The 14931-nt window shown below is 42.5% G+C and overlaps 1 protein-coding gene across 1 annotated transcript in view; it reads right to left on the bottom strand.

Annotated features, from left to right (window-relative positions):
- Nucleotides 1–14931, bottom strand: part of THBS4 (thrombospondin 4) — a 54202-nt gene that overhangs the window by 20505 nt on the left and 18766 nt on the right. Inside the window, exons 3-8 of the mRNA XM_027552959.1 lie at nucleotides 7538–7785; nucleotides 5164–5272; nucleotides 4697–4779; nucleotides 4316–4367; nucleotides 3892–4094; nucleotides 2097–2234 (exon numbers count right to left, since the gene is read on the bottom strand). Coding sequence (XP_027408760.1) covers nucleotides 2097–2234; nucleotides 3892–4094; nucleotides 4316–4367; nucleotides 4697–4779; nucleotides 5164–5272; nucleotides 7538–7785 — 833 coding nt within the window. The remainder of the gene's footprint in view (nucleotides 1–2096; nucleotides 2235–3891; nucleotides 4095–4315; nucleotides 4368–4696; nucleotides 4780–5163; nucleotides 5273–7537; nucleotides 7786–14931) is intronic.

Genomic DNA, 14931 nt, shown 5'->3' with positions numbered 1-14931 from the left:
GAGCACTGTTTTGGCCATCTCCCTGTGTTTGCTTTGGTCTGAGCTCAACCTAATTCCAAGTGATAGCTGACTCCTTGGTATTTAAAGTTGTTCAGAAACCTAACATGATTAATCTGCTCCACAATTTCAGGAAGGTTCTGCTTTACCCTGCCTGGGACTCATGAACTTCTTCTACCCAAGGACTTTACTCAGTTCTGAAAAATTCTTAGTTCCCCTCTGCTCCTGTTCCTTCTATTCTTTGTAACTACACTTAAACAAATACTGGATTTTCTTAATCTCTTTTGACTCTTAACTTCTCATCCCTGTTTTCCATATTTTTCTTTCTCTGTGCTATATTCCAGATGATTTCCTTAGATACACCTTCTAGTCAATAAATCCCCTGCTAGCTGTTTTGCTCATCTATTTTATTTTTGATGTCAGTTATTATATTTTTCACTGAATAAATTTTAGTTATTTTTTCAAACCTGACTATATTTTTTTCCCCACATTGCCCTATCCCTTAACTATGGTATCTACTTTTTCCTTTTTCTCCTTCTGAACTCATTTTAATATCTGTCATATCTCCTCAGGGTAGCTTCTTTATATAAATTACATTTTTGTTTATGAGTATATCCTTAGTGGCCTTACTTGAGGGTGTCCCACGGGCCCTGAGATTTGGAGTCTCTTCACAAAGTGATATCAGCCAGGGCCCTGGGGATTTTACTGCTCTAAGGCTAATTTTTATGTCAATTTTGGGGCTTGTTTCTGCATTCTATGTGTAACACAGATTCAGATATCATGACTTTATGTTGTACAAGCTTGGAGCTTTGATTTGCTATAGGGAACCATGATTTTCTGTCAACCATGTCCCAAAACAGACATCAAGCTTTCTGTTGATTTGCAGGGGGGTGGCTAGGAAAGTTTTTTCATCTCCTTAATGAGGAGGGTAGCTCTCTGAGGCTTCTGGCTTTCTTCGGGGGTATTAGGTCTTTCCAACAGTATCTGCTATACCCACATAGTGCATGAACCCCAGTTTCCCACTTGGAGGGCCTATACCCATCTTCCATCTCACATGAGCTGCTGTGGCATCAGCTTCCATCTACAGCCCTGACTCTGAGTTCCCACTTTGTTTCTAGAAGCTGCACATTTCCTTATAGTTCTTTTGATATTGGTCATGCCTTAAAATTTGTTGTTAAATGTTAGCAAGTTGGCTCCCTTCGACTTGAGTTTCTTCTACCATACTGGAAATCCACTGGAAGGGCTCCTTCCTAGCTTACATAAGGCACCTTCTATTTCTTTTTGTCTGTTTCCTTTGGCTTAGACTTGACGATTCTGTCTTTACAGAAGAGGAAGTAAAGCTTTAGGTCATTACTCTAATGACTTCTTGCCATCCCTGTGTGTCTAGCTTGGTTCCTTTTTCCAGCCTAAAAAATGATGCCCTCTAGAATTCTTTGATAGGCAGCTAGGAAATAATGAACCTCTGTCCTCTTCAAAGCTAATAATTTCCCTAAGGTAGTAAAATATATTTATAGACCAACCATTTTTAAGGGCTGAATACATCAGAAAGAATTTCACAGTCAGTCAGTTAAATAATGACCAGGATATAGTAGAACATCGAGAAATAAATGGAGACTGTCACAAACTGCTCAAGAGCTTTATGGCAATTTATAGCTGATATAAGAAGAAAGGGGGTTTTCCCCAGGGGATTACGTCTACTCTTGAAATCTTCTCATCTCTAAAACAGCTTCTGATCAGCAACAATGACTCTATAGAAGTGACCTAATTTTCCAAAGCTTTTATTTGTTTCGCCAGTTCTTAAGTTTTTGTGTCACTAATCGTTCAAATGGCTACCAACAAAATAAGCCTGGATCCAGCCACACATCCAGTCTTACTGCCTTCACTGTTTTTCTAAAGATACTCGATGATTCCAGTTGACTAGCTTGCTCCTCACCAGCCTTGATGGACACGTATATTCAGAAATGAGTTGGAAAAACCTGCTAATGTGCCCATAGTGCCTGAGGACATTCCACACACCCTTATGGAATGGAAAGAGACGGGAACCAACCAAAGGTTTCCTGTTGGCGATTAAAGACCAAAAGACCACCACTTCAGCCCACCTGCTTGTTTGTCTTGGCGAAACTGATCCCAACGCCCTGCATCATGGGCCCCGTGAAGCCCACCGGGCAGGCATCACATCTGAAGCCAGGAGCCAGGTTTACACAGCGCACGCCAGGATAGCAGGGGTGGTACTTACACTAGAGAGAAACAAAAATTCAGTCTGTAGCCACAGGGAGAACACACGCTCAAATGTCCATTGTTCATCTCTTTGCACAAACTTGTGGAATCACTTAACTATCCATTTTGGGGGGGCTGAAATGATCAAAGGCAATAAAGGCTTCCAATTTCATAGTGACCCAGAGAATCCCTGACCCACACGGCCTGGAGGTTGTCTTGTTGTGAGCTTTGCTATAATATAGAATGAAGCACAGCCGAGTGGAAAGGGTCCTAATGTTCAGCAGCCCACCTTCCAGGGCAAACTCCCTGATATTCTAACTTGGAATTTAAAAATGTCTGGGAGAGAACAGTGCTCCTGGACATTTGTCAGGTGGCCATTGAGTCCAAAGGCATTATTAAAGCAACTACTCAAAAAGACCTTGAGAAGATCAAGCCAGGGCAGCTGTCATTTCTTCAGTAAGATGTGATTCATCAGGGGCTGTTCCTGACTTTGGACCCTATCAAGCCCATGGCTGTTGCAAGGCTCTCACAGTCTAGGAGATTCATTCTTCTTTTTTTTTTTAAACCACTTCAACTAATGTAAAAAACATGACTACTTCCTGCCCTTTCAAAAGAAGGAAAATTCCAGTTCACAGATAAGAACCACATGCAGTTCTGTGAAACACGTGCAGATGCTCTTCCAAAGGGACTAGAGATCGTCTTAATTGCTTACTACCTGGGGAGGTAATCGGCTACCATGAGTCTATAGGATGCATGTACATAAGCTAAGCTTCTTCCAGCCTTCCTCTGGCCTGAAAGTGTGAAAGTGTTAATTGCTCAGTTGTGACCGACTCTTTGCGACCCCATGGACTATAATCTGCCAGGCTCCTCTGTCCATGGGATTCTCCAGGCAAGAATACTGGAGTGGGTGGCCATTCCCTTACCCAGGGGATCTTCCTGACCCAGGGATTGAATCCCGGTCTCCTGCATTGCCGGTAGATTCTTTACCATCTGAGCCACCAGGGAAGCCCTCCTCTGCCCTGATGGAAGGACAGAGGCGCATGCTGGGGGCAGCCTTACCACCCGCTGTGAACACTGCCTTCCTTGAGACTGGACCAGTGACTGGATAACTATGGTCTTGAAACAATCTCTGTCAGAGGCTTTGCCAGTTGGCCAAACAGCCTGTATTTGCCCTACATGTCTTTCTGGCTCCATCTCTGGGCACATTTGGTTACTCACAGACTATGGGGCCTCCTCAAAACGTCTTGTTGGTTTGAGATTCCTCTCACTCCTCCACTGAGGAAGCCTGAAGAAATCAGTTGCAACCCCTAAAATATACCCTTACCCAGATGGTTCCCTTTCCACATTCACAAGTGTACAAAAAAATCACAGTAGTCCCAGAGACTGCTTATGAGAATCAGCGATAGAGTCAAAGGCTGAAATCTCAGCGTTGCAGCAACACGAACCACCGCGGTGGGAAGCCCAGACAGGAGGTACAATGATGGCGGCCACAACCATAGGTCGCGCCTCCGCCTCCCCACCTCCCATGGGTCTCTGAAGATTCCCGAGGGAGTCGTTTTCATGTGGCCTGGAGGTCAACCCAAGTCAGCCCTCAGTCATCGACCTGGCTTCTCTTCCCATAAGCCATAGGCTGTCCGCGATACCGAGGGAGCCCCCTCTGTCTAGTTGAGTGTTTACCTCATCGACATCGGAACAGACGATCCCATTTCCTGTGTAGCCCTCGGGGCAGGGTCCGCACTGAAAGCCATCTCTGGTGTCGGTGCATCGCACGCCGCGGAAACACGGGTTGGAATCACAGCGGCGCACGGGGGGTGTCGGGGATGCCGCCGGTACCACAGGCATCAGAGTGTTGGGGGTTGGAGACTGAAAGCTGAGAGGACCTAGACAAAAACCATCATCCACAGGTTTCTCAACCACCAAGAAAATAGAGCTGATACAGGATGTGGTTCAGCTCCCCGATGAGTTTCTTTTCCCTTCCCTCCACCTCGGTGCCAAACCTCCACCAACCACAGCCGGCGGAGCCTCACCCACCCAGGCCCTTCAGCAGTCCACATTTGCTTGTCCAACTCCGAAGCATGCCAGTTACTAGAAAAGCACTTACCGCAAGCCTGGCATTCGGCTATGGTGTTTCGCAAAAATGATGTTTCCTTGACCTTTAGAAATGGGAAGGGGGGAAAAAAAGATGGAAAAGGAGTACCTGATGTATAATCCAGGAATGAAAGAATTCATGAGTGGCAAACTATTAAACAGAACCTAAAGGAATGTTAACACAGCCCTGGGTGGCTCCCATTCTGCCTGGAGCCCTGGACGGCCCCCCATTTTCAGAGCCCTTCCAGCAGAGCCCCAGGGCGGCAGGCTGCATGGGGCCACCTGAGGTCTGGCTCCAGGCCCTTCCCTGCTTCTGCAGGCCTGCAGTTCTATCAGCTCCAACAGAGAGCATCTCTGTTACAGGGCTTTTCTGATGGTCCACCCAGCTTGTTACCTGCTGTCTCAGAAGATCCTTCACCTCTCCCAGTAGTTGGTTTAGTTGTGACATCTGCCCCAAGAACTGCCGATTAAAGTCTCCTGTAGGAACAGTGGAAGGAAAGGAGCATCAGAAAGTGACAGCTATTTCTACAGTGACTCAAAAACAAATGATTTCCCAGAGAATTATCATGATGAAAAACTCAGGGTATGAGAATTTAACATGGGGTAAAATTCATCTAATTTGCCTAAAAAATAATAATAATGATGCCGCTGCTCTAGTTAGTCCAAATTCCTATGAGTTATACAAACACAAGTGCAATGAAGATACCTCTTGCCCTGGACTTTGGCACAAAAGCCTGATTTCTGTAGACACATCCTACAGGAGTGCCCTGCTGACAGCCCACCCTTCGGGGATAGGACCCAGCCCATCACGGCCCTGGGGGTTTATTGATGGAAGTGAGCAAACGGCCTGAGAATACACACCTGTGTTTGTGGTGGCCAGTGGCTCGCTCTGCTGCAGGAAGCAGTCTTGCAGGCTGGCCACCTGGATCAGCGAGCCTCTCACCACCAGCTTCAGCTCTTCCAAAGAGTCCTGGAAGAAATTGGATTCATACCACACATTGCTGGTGCCATTCAAAAGCCAGTGGGCATGCAGACTCACACAATTTTCATAACACAGTAGGCCTGAATACTTGGACTCTGACATCTTACATAATTTTGTGGGTTTGCATTTTTTTCCTGACACCCGCGAGCCCTGCCCTTCTGACTGAAGCAAATACGGAAGCAGCCAGCAGCTTAGGAGAGTGCCGGCATCCAGGGTGATCTTGATGAGAGAGTTCATCAAGGTGACTTGGAGAAAAGAAAAGGCCCTTTTCCTTCATGGTAAACAAGTTCTCTTGTGGTAGGAGCCTCTTAAGAATTGTCTGTTTATGGAGTTTAGACTGCAATGAATAAGACATTGATCCCAATTTTAAACACTATTATTTTTAGGATGTCTTGGCTCCAGGTTTTAGCAAAGTCTCTGGTTTCCTTGGATTATGAGAAAGAATACACAGTATAGTCTATGATGTATATTTCTGTACATTTTCATGTATTTTCACATTACTGGATGATAACAATCATTCATTGTTAGTCATCAAGTTAATATTCTCACCCCTTAATTTTGTAGCTTTTACCTGTACCCATTATTTTATACACAGATGATAGAAAATGTTTATGTTAACTGCTGATGTAAGATCTTCATCCTTATTTTAGACATGAGCGCACTGAGGATTTTCAGAGGGACTCTGCTTTTCAATTTAGTTAAGATGTATGCAACACATTTTATGTAACAGATATTGTGTTGGAACCAGACCATAAGCTCTATGGAGGCCATGACTGTTTTGCCAACTACGGGACACCTAATGCCCAGAATGCACATATTGACTGACTGAGTAAATGAGAAGATGAATATGAAGATAGAGCACTGTGGTCCTTGCTGACAATCTAAGGAAGTAGAATTTTGGGGGAAAAAAAAAATCCAAAAAATTCCATCTATTTCTGATGGAATTTTAGAAATTGATTTATTTGGTGGTGGATACTAATTTCTGAAATAGAGACATAATTTCTGACTGTCATTCTGACTATCTGGGCTACTTTGGGGATTCAGATATAAAATTTAGCATATCTCTTCATTAATTTTTTCTTTCTATAAATCTACACTATATATATATATATATATCTTTCTCTCTCTCTCCAAACCTAGATTTTAGTTTTGAAATTTCTGTTTAAAAATGCTCTCTATATTTTAAGCACAAATTCTAGTATCTGATTCACAGTTTTTATATCAGTATCTAAAGTTTCTCAGCATTCCTAGTTATAACCAAAATTGCTGTTCATAACCTGCTTCTTTGTACAAAGGGCTCAGAACACCTTGGTACTGGGTTGGCCAAAAAGCTCGTTCAGATTTTTCCCATAATATTGTGCAGAAAAACGCAAATCAACTTTTTGGCCAACACTATACAAGCATATATAAATTAGTTAAAGCACATATAATGAAGTAATGAAACAGAAATGGAAAATTGTGATTGTGATAAATAAGACAACAACAATATGGGCCACAGTGGATGAACATGGTTATTGATTTTGGTACTGACTTCCATATCAGATGAAATTCAGAAACTATGACCAGTTACAGTAATAATTAGAAAAGACAAAGAATACTAATTATTTATAGGAAATGGAGTATTTCCTATAAATAGCAAAATTATATTTTGTTTTTTAGCAAAATTATACAGGAAATATATGTGGCAATTTCTACAGTAGGTGCAATGACATAATGTAAAAAATACCATCAACATGGCATAAAACAGAAGACAGAAGTGATGTGATATGTAAGGTCTCATGGAAGTAAGTTGGCAATAAGGTTCTTTTTGTTAGGGATGCTGTAGTAAGACCTATGGAAAATGTTGTTCGTGGTGCTTGGCAAGTTTCAATCATTCTTTTCTACTTCTATTAAAAAATTATAATTTTATGAAAGATTAAAAATAGATCATCTTACTGCCCTAAGATAGTTTAAAAGTTTTTGCTATTCCTTTTCTACTTTATAATTATATGCCCAAAGTCTCCACTTATCTAAAGGAGTAGCTATCAATTTTGACTTTACATTAGAATCAGTGTATTTAAAAGGACTGATGCCTAGGCACCACCTCCATAGACTCTGATTTGTCTGGACTGTGGGCCATCTAGCAGTTGGTTTTTAAATGCAGTAAGTGATTCTAATATGCAGTCAGAATTAGATCCATTCTTGACCTCAGCCCACTCATCTGCATTCTCAGAAACCATCTTTCCACTGTGGAGATGGTCTGTGGGTTCTTACGTGTGCCTTCCTCTGGAAAGTCCTCAGTTCCACAGCCTCGGGACTCTGGGCGAGGCCGGAAAAGGCTCTGGGGAGGTTGTGGATGGAGTCCACGCGGGTGCAGTCCAGGAACAGCTCCACGGAGCCGGCCCCCCGGTGGAGGTTGGTCAGTCTCAGCAGCAGCCTGTGCCTCCTGCCGTCAGCCAGCTGCAGGTTGTTGAAAACCACCAGGTGAATCCTCCCGTCGTTCTTCAGGTAACGGAGGATGGCTGGAACCAAGCACGGACCAATGAATGGCGAGAGAAGCAAAGAGGGGCTGACTCTGTGCCGAACAGCCTCCAGGTGACAATGACAAGGCCAGGTTAGCAGAAAGATGCAAGCAAGTCAGAACCATAAATGTTCAATGTTTTGTGTGCACTGGCCACCCACTGTTGCTGGGGATGTTTTGTGCTCATGAAAAGAGACGATAAGTAGTAAATTTGAAAACAATATAATTTCAGTTAATGATGAGTACACTGAACAAGCAGAACACATTGAAAGTCAACTCACATCCGAGTAAGCTCCTGAGGGCATGAATTCATTAATTCACCGACGTTTCCTGAGCACTACTATGGGGCTGGGTGCTGCCCTTCATTGTTTTAAACACTTATATTCTATTCATTGCAACCCTACGAAACTGGAATTGACTACAGGTGAGGAAAGTGAAGCTCAGATAAGTGAAGTAACTTGCTCAAGGATATAGTAAGTGACAGGACTAGAATTTAAAGCCGAGTGTGGTTTATTCCATGGCTAAAGAATGCTAGGCCTGGATGGGGTTTTGTAAGCATATGTTGAATCAGGTGTAATCTGTTGTATTATCCCTCAGTAGAACCTATTTTCAAATTTTAACAATGCTCAGTTAGAAAACCAAAGGTATCCATGGATGCAAAAGAAGACTCCATAGGAGAGCCACCACCTTACATAAAAAGATATTCTCAGTATTATGTGGAGGTCAGTACAGGTTCGCTCCAAAAAAACCTATGTATGTATGTACATATACACACAGATACAGAAAATTAGAAGAAAATATTTGTATGGTCATTTCTGGGTGCTTGGCTATATATGTTTCTTTTTTCTTCATTTTCATTGATCTTTCTATACAAGAAACTTATGCATTATTTATATAATTCAAAAAAGTAATAAAAAAAAAGAATTCCACATGTAAACCCAGAGTGTGCTACAATCAATGTGTATGATTCACAGCAAGCAACTGAGACCATCTCTCTTCAGGTGCCTCTTCTGTGAAGTGTAAATGCCAACTTGGTGCTGCCCAGATAGGAATACCCATTTATGCTGCAGTATTGCCAGAGAAAATAATCACCACTATGAAATTTAAGGGTGTTTTTGAAGACTTCCTCCAAATACATTCGACTTTCTAGGTCGATTTCCCCACCCTTCTAGAATCTGACTAGATTTGCTTTTCCATTTGACCATGGCTGGAGTGGGAGTTGGCAGTTGGCATCTGGGTCCGTGGTACAGAAAGAAACGAGGAGGAGCCAGGAGATCTTCCCTCGTGCCCATGGGACCACCACCACTTGCTTACTGAGAGAGAAGGATTGGTGAGACCTGGCAGGACAGACTGCCTAGAAGGCCTTTCTATGACTATAGGGCAACACTATGCTTCTGAAGCAAAGTATTGGTAAGACTTAAATGTGGAATGAGGAGAAAGAAAATAGATGTGGGTAGACTTCTTGAGGTATTTTAAATACGGGATACAACAGTATTTTTACCCCCTTTTTTAAAATATTGTTGAGAATTTATAATAGTAACAGCATGGCTTGAAATTTGAGGCATAAAGTACACAAAAGAGGGGGTAAATTGAGCCCAAACATATGCACTAATTCAATATTTTAAAACCTCCATTCCTTTACTTTTGAAATAGTTTTGTAAATCCCCAGCATTTTTACAGGCCAATGAAAATACTACTCAGACCACAAGACCTCAACCTGGTCACAGACACATACATACACTCAGGATCTCCTTATTTTCCTTTCGGCCACAACCTCTGTTCCTCATATTAACAGTTTAAGAGGATACATAGAGAAGCTTAAAACAAATAGTCGTGGTTTTTCTCCCCCAGCTGAGATTTCTGGTGGAATTCAAAGGAGACATATTTTAGTGGACCTCTTGCCGGCTTTTAGCAGGCCTTCCAGGCCATGTGGGTCATGATTTATTTTCATAACTGAATCGCTAAGTTTAGTTTTATAAATACTACCTAATGGAGTAATTTCCACCTAACAGGTGCTCATTAAATGTTGTGAATATGAAATTTCAATGAATAATTAGATGACTGCATTGAAAGCTTTTCACATATAAATTGAAAAGTTTAGCAAGTGGCAATTTAACATCTACTGCAGACAGCCAAACCTGCTATTGTGTTCACGCTGTCATTTAAGGGCATTCCACACTTCTGCCTTGCTTTGCATTGCACTGCAACACTGAAACAGGTTCCTCCCGCTCCCAGATCTTGCGACAAGAGCAAGAGGGGAGAAAAAAAAAGGAAAAGAATTATGGAAACTTCCATCTTCGCAAGGTCTGTTAGCAGAAAAATTATCACCGGCTTCGACATTTACTACGCTTCACACTTGATCCAATAATTCTCATTTTGCTTATGGCTTTCATTTTTCTTTTTTATTGCAAGTTCCTTACTTCAGTGCTTCTATACTTATTTTAGCTTCAGAGCTGTAACATTACCCAGAGGGTCAACAGGCACCTGCTCAGAAAACACATTTCCCCACCAGTCATACTGAGCCTAGAGGCAGACTCAACAAGCCAGGAGTCCGCGGCCTGGGACGCTCCCTGAGCTTCTTCAGAAGCAGCACCGTCAGAAGTGAGAGAACAGACCCAGTTCCCATCTTCTCTCTCTGTCCCCCTTACCACTGCTCACCTCACCCAATCTTAGCCAGCTCCCTGCCACACATACACACAGGGGAGCAGAACTGAGGGGAGAATCCTAGTCAGCCAGCAGGACATCACTTTGCCTCCAGAAGGAATGAAAAGTCAGGCCTGGGAGCTGGAAGGAGCAGTCTTCTTTCGGCTCCATCCCACCCCTGCCCCTCAGCACCCCAGGGAGCACTGCACTCAGGAAAACAGCCGTCACTGGGGACAGCTCTGCTTCTTCAGCTAAGGCACATTCCGTTCTGCTTGTTTCTCACGGAAACAAGTTGACCTGGTGATTTCAACCTGCTTCTCTCTCAGGATGAGCACCAAGAACCCATCTGATTAGAACGAAAGGCTGCAGGTCTTCAAACACATTTCTGTCTCTACGCTGTTCCATCTCTGGGTTTCTCTGCCAGATTCCTGACTCATCTTCCTGTTCAGGGTCTTTTCCTGTGCAGGTTTTCTGGGCGGACAGCTTGAGATGTCTACACGACTGTTCTGATCAAACGACTGCCTTCTCAGTGCAACACACAAGCGAGCCAATGGAATCCTTCACTAGCTCCCTAGTGGTTCCCAATTAATGTGTAACTTATCCCAGGACTGGCCTAACCTTCTAGCCACCTTCCATTCTGCTGATCACTGCCAAGCTGGACAACCTGTTTTAACAACCGGTTTTCATGCCTCTCTAACTTTCTCCAGCCTCTCTCATCCTTTTCTTTCTGTGCAGAGTGTTCTCTTTTCCATCCCTCTCCTTCCTGCTCCATCACTGCTACAAATCGAAAGCCAAGATCCAGCTCAAATGCACCTGACTCCCTCTAGTCCTCCATCTTCACCATGACTGGAAGTTATCTGCCTCATTCATATTCCCTTCAGAGAAGGCAAAGACAGCCCACTCCAGTACTCTTGCCTGGAAAATCCCATGGATGGAGGAGCCTGGTAGGCTGCAGTCCATGGGGTCGAGAAGAGTCGGACATGACTGAGCGACTTCACTTTCACTTTTCACTTTCATGCATTGGAGAAGGAAATGGCAACCCACTCCAGTGTTCTTGCCTGGAGAATCCCAGGGATGGGGGAGCCTGGTGGGCTGCAGTCTATGGGGTCGCACAGAGTTGGACTGACTGAAGCGACTTAGTAGCAGCAGCAGCAGCAGCATATTCCCTTACCATTTTCTCAGTGCTTTGCTAGGTGTACTTTTCCAGCCAAAACTCAGATACTTTAATCCCTGTGTGACCCTGGGCCTGAAGAGTCCAGTTTTTAAACTAATAAAAGGAGTTAATAAAAGCTGTCCTTCCTACTTCATGTTCTGTTCAGTGGTGGTCAAATAAGAAAATGCAAAACTATCGGCTGCTATACACATGTAGGTAGTAGTATATTTGTTTATTATCTTCTCTACTAGAGCATAAACTCTTGGGACAAGGAGTCTATTTCTTACTAATTTTCCCATACACCACAGCATCTGAGAACACCAAATACAACTGTTTGTTGAATGAAAAATACATTATTGAGTATAGAGTATTCTTGTGTTTACTCTGACTTTTTAAAACCCACAGTCTTTAAAAAAAAAAGAGCAGTTTCTATTGGTTTACTTATATAAATCCTTCCCTTCTAAACTTAGCATCTTTGTGTACTTGAGAATCTGGAGCCTGATTTTATGGCTACATTTCCATGTCCGGGTACTAGCCTAACAGAGGAACCATGTAACCTCGCCTGATTAAATGCCGTCGCAGTGACTGGCAGGAGATGAAGCAGCAAACGCAAGCAATGAAGATTTGAAATATTGCTATCAACTTGAGAAATAATTTTCAAAAGGTGCTTTTTGAAAAGTGGATGGACATGGTAGTCAAAAATATTATGATGTGTTGAATGTCAAGGCTATGAAGCAGGATGCCAGCTTTAAAGAACTGGAAACGATAATATTTTGTCTGCTTGGGCTAAGGAGTTCAGAGCGACGTGGCCTGCCCAGGCAGCAAACTCGGCAAGGTAGTCCGGGGCCTTCTGCTTTGCTTGGCAAATGGCTTTGCTCTTTGGCACTTTTAAAGATATGATGAAAGCCGCTGCTGTCAACCTTTCCTCTTCTTCTTAAATAATTGTATATTAAAAGAGCCTTCTTGTCATTAATGTCTCTTGTGATGGATGTTCTTGTTTGCCTTGACTCATTTGTCTTTATGCCCTACACACTGGATCTTTGTAACTTTACTGCTTTGGAAATACATATAAAAGGAAAACCATCAAATTGCTTTTCCTGAAAGTACTGTGGGTGACTCCCAGGTGTGATAAATGCAGTATGTGTGTTTGGAATTTTTTTTTATAGCAGTTTCAACCAATGTAAAGCTTACAGAATCCACACGAAGCAAAGAAACCAGCCAGTGAAAGGAAGCACAGCAAGTATAATGAACTTCTGCAGAGGGCTCTATGCTTGGATAAGTTATGAGGCATCACTACACATCTACCTGGTAGGGGAGAAAGTTGTAAGTGTGCACAGAATCCCAAGGTCACCTTAGAGTAGACAGTTGTTAAGTGTGCACAGAATCTCAGGGTGACCTTAGAGGAGACAGTTTTAAGTGTGCACAGAATCCAAAGGTCACCTTAGAGGAGAAAATTACAAAGCAACTTTGATGCCCATGGAACTCTCTCTAGCCTTAGCAGAGCCACAGAATATTAGCATTATAAGTCATCCAGCTTAATATCTCACTCCACAAATCCCTTCAATAAAAATGTAGCCTCTACCAGCACATTTCCAGTAACAAAGAACTCATTACTTTGCAGAAAAACCCATTTCACTTTTGGAGTGCTCCCCAAGATTTTCCTAATTCAGAGCCAATATCTGTTTCCTCTGCCCTCCACCAGTGTGTCCTAATTTTACTCTTCAGGACTATAGACAGATTTAATCTTATCCTCAATCGAAGTGATATTCTTCAAATATTTTTAAGGCAACTTTCATCTCTCTCATGTCTTTTGTTTGGCTCCTTGATTTCTCCATTTCCTTTAACTTTTTGACTTGTGATGTGGTATTAAAAAAAAAAAAACACAGGACACAGAAAGGTGCCAGTTTAGTGACTCTCTTCAAAGTAATCTCTGACTTGACAATGTCCCTATGAAATGTGCTCACAACCAGACAGCGTATGCTAGATGTGGCCGGATAATTACGAATCCAGGGGGACTACTAGCTTCCACAAATCTGGTCCCATCTACATATTAATGTACAATTAATAGAGGAAAACAACAGAAAGGGAATGACCAGAGATCTCTTCAAGAAAATTAGTTTTACCAAGGGAACATTTCATGTAAAGATGGGCACAATAAAGGACAGAAATTGTATGAACCAAACAGAAGCAGAAGATATTAAAAAGAGGTGGCAAGAACACACAGAAGATCTATACAAAAAAGATCTTCATGATCCAGATAACCACGATGGTGTGATCACTCACCTAGATCCAGACATGCTGGAATGCAAAGTCAAGTGGGCCTTAGGAAGCATCACTACAAACAAAGCTAGTGGAGATGATGGAATTCCAGTTGAGCTATTCCAAATCCTGAAAAGATGATGCTGTGAAAGTGCTGCACTCAATATGCCAGCAAATTTGGAAAACTCAGCAGTGGCCACAGGACTGGAAAAGGTCACTTTTCATTCCAATCCCAAAGAAAGGCAATGCCAAAGAATGCTCAAACTACCACTCAACTTCACTCATCTCACATGCTAGCAAAGTAATGCTCAAAATTCTCCAAGTCAGGCTTCAACAGTATGTGAACCATGAACTTCCAGATGTTCAAGCTGGATTTAGAAAAGGCAGAGGAACCACTCTATTATACAGAGTGAAGTAAGCCAGAAAGTAAGCCAGAAAGAAAAACACCAATACAGTATACTAATGCATATATATGGAATTTAGAAAGACGGTAACGATAACCCCGTATGTGAGACAGCAAAAGAGACACATATGTATAGAACAGTATTTTGGACTCTGTGGGAGAGGGCGAGGGTGGGATGATTGGGAGAATGGCATTGAAACATGTATAATATCATGTGTGAAACGAATCGCCAAAAAATAAAATAAAATAAAAATATTATTCTCAAAAAAAAAATTGCCAACATCCGTTGGATCATCAAAAAAGCAAGAGAGTTCCAGAAAAACATCAACTTCTGCTTTATTGACTATGCCAAAGCCTTTGACTGTGTGGATCACAACAAACTGTGGAAAATTCTTCAAGATATGGGAATACCAGACCACCTTACCTGCCTCCTGAGAAATCTGTATGCAGGTCAGGAAGCAACAGTTAGAACTGGACATGGAACAATAGACTTATTCCAAATCGGGAAAGGAGAACATTAAGATTGTATATTGTCACCTTGCTATTTAACTTATATTCAGAGTATATCATGTCAAATGCCAGGCTGGAGGAAGCACAAGCTGGAATTAAGATTGTGGGGAGAAATATCAATAACCTCAGATATGCAGGTGACACCACCCTTACGGCAGAAAGTGAAGAGGAACTAAAAA

Source organism: Bos indicus x Bos taurus, chromosome 10, assembly GCF_003369695.1.
Source record: "Bos indicus x Bos taurus breed Angus x Brahman F1 hybrid chromosome 10, Bos_hybrid_MaternalHap_v2.0, whole genome shotgun sequence".
Taxonomy (NCBI): Eukaryota; Metazoa; Chordata; class Mammalia; order Artiodactyla; family Bovidae; genus Bos; species Bos indicus x Bos taurus.
Note: the sequence above shows the minus strand (reverse complement) of the source record. Positions and strands in the feature narration are given on the sequence as shown.